The 6,104-nt window shown below is 29.7% G+C and overlaps 1 protein-coding gene across 1 annotated transcript in view; it reads right to left on the reverse strand.

Annotated features, from left to right (window-relative positions):
* Nucleotides 1–3,414: 3,414 nt before the first annotated feature.
* Nucleotides 3,415–6,104, reverse strand: part of LOC100782385 (inosine triphosphate pyrophosphatase) — a 7,664-nt gene continuing 4,974 nt past the window's right edge. The window contains exons 6-9 of the mRNA XM_006588984.4: nt 4,709–4,740; nt 4,480–4,592; nt 3,894–3,970; nt 3,415–3,796 (exon numbers count right to left, since the gene is read on the reverse strand). Coding sequence (XP_006589047.1) covers nt 3,679–3,796; nt 3,894–3,970; nt 4,480–4,592; nt 4,709–4,740 — 340 coding nt within the window. The 3' untranslated portion in view covers nt 3,415–3,678. The remainder of the gene's footprint in view (nt 3,797–3,893; nt 3,971–4,479; nt 4,593–4,708; nt 4,741–6,104) is intronic.

Consider the following 6,104-nt stretch of genomic DNA (forward strand, 5'->3'; position numbering starts at 1 on the left):
GTAATCAGTTTGTTTTGTATGTAACAGGAAGTTTGTGATGACATTGCTGAGAGGTTGAAGCGCTATCTGAGTCAAAGGGTGGTCACTCCAAGCTCATCGACACATGAGGTGATCGAAGAATGCCTCAGGTTGGCCAGGAGTGTGACAAAGGACCATCTAGTATATGTTAGGTCTAGACGCAGGCGACGCACGAATCAGACGTAGTTTATGTACATATTTTATATTGATATTCCATGTATATACAGATATTGTACATGAACCCATTTCTTGAGTATTGTTGGTTTTATTTATTTTCATTAGTAATGTTAGTTTTATATATTTTCATTGATTATGTATTCCATTTGTGTCTATATACACGTGTGTTATTATAAGTGGTCTAGTTAACTTAGTTATAGTATATGTAAATTATTATAAGTGATCTAGTTAACTTAGTTTACCAACTAATAAAAAATAATTTTAAATATAACTTTAAATATAATTGAAATAAAGAAGTTGAAAAGGGTGTAGAAAAAAATAAATTAAACAAAAAATGGACATCATGAGTAGAGGTCATACAAAAAAATAAATTAATATTTTTGTAGAAAAAAAATTAAACAAAAAATGGATATCATTCGTTATCTAAGATCCTTATTTTATATAACGTACTAATATTTTTAAATTTTCTTATAATTACTATTTTCCCTTTTATACTAATGATCATGTAAAAAAATGTATTATAAAGTAGTTAGTATTTTAATTTTTAATATAATACTAATTATTTTTTTATATTCTTTATAATATTAATGATATGATTAATTATAAAAATAAAAAATAAATTAATGATGATAATATTAATTTTATAAAATTATTATTATCTTTTATGTATTTATTAATTTTTATTAATATGTATAAAATAACCTTAAACAATAATTATAATAGGACTGAGTAAGTATTTTAATATCATCTTCTAAATAAATTTATTTTAAAAAAATATATTAAAAATTAATTATTTATAATAAATCAATATTTATAAATATATTATAATTAATAAAATAAATAAATATACTTAATTATATTTTAATTAATGAAATAAATATATTTAAATGTATAAATTATATTATAAAATAAATATCTTTAAATATGTTGTATAATTAATAAATTATTATTTTTCCTCTTACTCTTACGGATCAACTGTAAGAGGAAAACCAAGTAAGGACAATTTTGCTATTTTTTTAGAATGCTGGGTGCACCAACAATAATGCTGGATGCACCTAGCAACACTCTATCAAGAAAGTTCAGAGAACAAAAATGTTTAAAAAACCTCAAGGATTATGGCCAGTTTATAGGCCTTAAGTCTTAATTTTTTTTAGTTAACTCACTTTATGGGTTGCTTAATTTATTCTATAGACTATTTGACTCACTTTTATTTTAAAAAAAACTCATTTTTATTATTTTAATAAAGAATATAAATTAGAAAGAATTAAATGATCATGCATGAATAATATAAAATAATTTTACACTCTTATTTAATTATAAATCACCGTTGATAATTATTATGAAAGTCGATAAACATATCAGAGTGATTTGTGATTGGATTACATTATATAATTATTTTATATTATTAAGGTATATCTTTTTTTATTAGAGTTTAATAGTTATACATTAATAGTATTAAAATTTAGGATTATCATTTAATTACAAATCATTGTTGATGTTGTTTTTAAGACATTTTCTTTTATAAAAGTCAATAAATTAATCATACATGATGATTATTATAAGATGACAATGTAAGATTATTGTACATTATGTTTTTTTTAACAACCACTTAGGGAGAGGTAATATACTTCGATAATGAATTTGATGGTTTAGTCAGACAGAAACTAATCGTAATTCGAAAAAAAAAATGATATTATGTGAAGGAAAAAAAAATAGCCATTTCAGTAAGAAACAAAATTATCGTCAATTTTGTCATGAAGCGTGTGAAATCATCAGAAAACAAAACAATACCGTTGATAGATGTGGGTGGCAGCAAATAATTAACTCTGCAATGAATATTACTTTCCTGGTCCCGCCATTTTCGGCATCGATTCTCAACCGAGACAATGTAGGAGACAGCTTATTAATATTCACAGCTTTACCTTATATGTGGAAGAAAAAAATGGTTTTTCATTTTGGAAAAATTTAACATCATTGTTTATGTGGAATGATTTTAGTTAACTAAAAGTGATGATGTGTTATTAGAAAAAAGTAATTATTACATTTTTTGTATTTCTAATGAATATTTTGATCTCAATAAAATCTTAGCATTTTTTATAGTTAAAATCAAGCCAAGAAATTGATGAAATTGATGTTAGTACACTGTTACAACAATTTGTTAATTATTATACTAAAGATAATGGTTAAATAATTGATAACAATTATTTATTATCAATAATTTAACCATTATCTTGTATATTTACCATGACTTTTTTAATAAAGACTTATTATCAATTATTTAACCATAATCTTTAGTATAATAGTCAAAAGATTATTGCATGTTAAAGACTTTACACTGATGCTGTGTATCAATTAAGCTCTATCTTTTATTCTCTTGAAGCAATTTTGTTCAAACCAAAACATCTATAAACTTATAAGATTAGCCTATTTTTGGGACACAAGCTACGGTGGGAAAATTTAGTTACAACTCTAATAGACAATGACGAAGAACAACAATCATTCTTAACACCCCGTATGAAACCTACAAGGCGTTCACGGGTTACAGTGGCATCAGCAACGACCCCACCATCCTGATCAGTGGCGAATCCAAGACCCTGAGTCAATGAGTGCAAATTATAAAAAATAAAATTAGTGGGTTCAATTATATAAATATAAATAAAATAAAATATAAAAATATAAGATTTTATTTACAAATTTAGTAAATTTTAAAAAATGAGAGAGTGCAACTCAGTCCAATGTAAGTCTGCCACTGACCCTGACAGAAATTCACAATCTCGTTTCCTCTGCCATCCTAATTCCTTAATCTGTAACACAAACTGCAAGCAATGATCACCAACCCTCCAAGAAGATTCGAAACTGCAATTCTCACCACGCCAACATCTCTCACGACTCCCACTCCCGACTTGCACTTCACCTCAATCGTCACACACCTCGTGTGCTGCCCCAACTTCATAGAGAACTTTTGGTTCCAAGAATGGAACCCATTGTCGCTGTCGTGTGACTTGCTACCGACTCCGTGCGAACCACTGCAAACACATTCTTGTTTGCCGCCTTTCCCCTTACGTGGAGACCCTCCCAATCTAATTCGTTGGAATGGTGGCATAGGGAGAGGGACGAGGACCAGGGGATCAGAAGGAAGGGGAGAGAAGACCATGGGAGAGGGTTAGGGAAAAAGATAGGGATGAGAAGGTATATGGTGCAAAAGACGTACCATAGAGATTTGTGAATAAATCTTATCTAATGGTTAAAAAAAATTGTACATCATACACAAATTCACATACTTAACCACTGTAGTCTACGCCCTTTTTTGGTATATTTTTCTAATTTTGGTTTTTTATTCTCTCTTGCTGGATAAGTTGTAAACAAAAGCAACATTTAAGTTCAAAATAATTCCCACATTGCTACTGCTAGAAACAATTTCCCTTCAATTTCAAGGGAAATTTAATAAAGAGCATGTTGCCTATAATTTACCACATTCAGCTTTCAGACGTTCTTGATGTCAAAAGTATATCCAGCTTCAGCAAAATGAGATTTTACCAATGCAAGAGATTTGGAGCGGTGGGAAATTTTGTTCTTTTCTTCTTTGGGCATCTGTGCATACCTACAATGAGAGTAAATGAAATGAATTAGCCTTAGCAAGTAACTAAACTATGAAACACCTTGAACAGAACATGACATGAAAGAAGGGATGGAAATACGTTTGGTCATAGCCATCAGGTTCAAAAATAGGATCCCATCCAAAATCATTAGGCCCTCTTGGAGGAACAATCTTCCCCTGATAAGCCACAAGAAAAATATGTTAGTGATACACTCATACACATTAACTACTTTCTATTTCGTCAAGTAAATTGACGAAAACTCTTCAAACTTTGAAGAGTGCTAGTATCTACACATTCCTTCAAACATATTCTCGATTATTAGTTAAAATTTATGGAAGACTACAAAATTATGAATAGAGCTCATTATAAGAAGCGAGACCTACAAATTTTGTGATTTCTAATAAATTTCACCTAATAATAGTGGGTTTAAAAAATGGGTTAGAAAATGTATTGCTAACATTTTTCAACCAGGAAAAGTAGATTATGCTAGTAAAGATTTTGGTCAGGTGGAAGAATAAACATATTTTTACAAGGGAAAGCACATTATTACTATATTCTTTAAACCAGATGAAATAAGGAGATTCATATAATTCCACTCTCAATATTAACATGCAATTCAAAGAAAATATATTCATTCATAATTAATTAATTATGTCCGGCAAATAGTATACGGGGATTGAGATACCGGAGTTTTTCCAGAAAATGTGATAGGTTCACTGTTTGAACCAGCTGCAAACGAAAATACACATAAGGCATAAGCTGATTTATCATCATATGCCATCAGCAAATTGTTGAGACCTGGAAAATGAATCAGAGAAAAGGGTAAATCAAATTCTGTGAAATATCCTCATCCCTGAAACTCCTGTACTAAGATAATTGAAAACTGATATAAAATTATGCAGTTAAGGTGTAACCTTCATGACCAAGCTTCTGCAGAAACCATTTGCTGCATGATACATCAATGAAATTACACAATAACCATTAGGAGCACTGACAATTAATTTAAAAAATCTCACATGCTGAATGCTGATGATACAGAAACAGTATTTGTATTGCATATATATATTGAGCTTCAAAGATTTCAGATGAATAAGTTTTTATGTTCAATATTGAATGACAATAACTACATGGATGAGAATATTAGATAAACAGGAAATGCACAGTCAACGACAACTGTCCACCCTACAGAATCACTTGACACAAATCAGCAAGAGATTTATAACTTGTACAAATGTAAAATTACATCCTTTGTTACCAAAATTACAGGAAATGCATCAAACATTTTGGGGATAAGAGAGGGGGAAGAATAAATCACATTAAGAAATGAACTCCAAGTTCATGAAAATAAGATATTTATAAGAATTTAATTGACAATAATTGTAGAAAATAAGTTAAGGAACATAAGTATAAAAGGATCATATTATAGAATTATAATATTGTAGAAACAACAAATTGTGATAAAAACATATCTGGGAAACTATACTTAAAACAGTATATTCCATTACATCACAAGATGACTTCAAAAGAAATTTTAACCTCAATGCCTAAAAATAGTTAAGAAAATTGCAAAACACACTGATTTTATAACTAAAACCAACTGGCTTAGAAACTATTTTAAAGGTGGATAATTCAAAGCCACGCTACAAGTCTCTTTATATAAGCTAGTTACCCGCATTTACATTAAATAAACCTTCCTGCATGCAGCAATTAATACTTGCAACCACATAGGATTTTTGTCAATTTCTTATTATTATTAAATCCTAACAGTTATTCACAAAGAATGCAAGCCCACTTAACATTAGCAAAATCACCACAGCAGTTGAAGCTATTCATTAAGTATACATAGTAAATGTTTCAGGTGCCACAGCCAAGACATTCTTAACAGATCTGCATCTTGAGTAGACATTTACCAAGTCTTTGATTTCTGAAGTTGCTTTCTTCAAAACACCCATTATGGCCAACTCACATACAGGATTTTCCTAACAGGCACAAAGCTTCACAAATTATAATTGATAAAATACTGAGGTATTTTGGGAGTGTTATGAGCAGAGTATTTTCCTGGTATTCGAGGTCCAGGATTCCTCCAAAAAAGCTAAGATAAGAGGGAATGAGACTTTAATTTTCTGCTTGCCATTTGAATACATGTTTTGAGTATATATAGAGTTTGAGCCTATTACAATATTCTAACAGCTTTTGGCATTATATGCCTTGGAGGAAAAGACAAAACAAAAGAAAAATCAGCTTTTCTAACGGAATGGTGCCACCTCGGCCGACAAGGGAAAATTGCTACGTTGCTGGTCTCCTGCTTGT

Source organism: Glycine max, chromosome 10 (assembly GCF_000004515.6).
Source record: "Glycine max cultivar Williams 82 chromosome 10, Glycine_max_v4.0, whole genome shotgun sequence".
Taxonomy (NCBI): domain Eukaryota; kingdom Viridiplantae; phylum Streptophyta; class Magnoliopsida; order Fabales; family Fabaceae; genus Glycine; species Glycine max.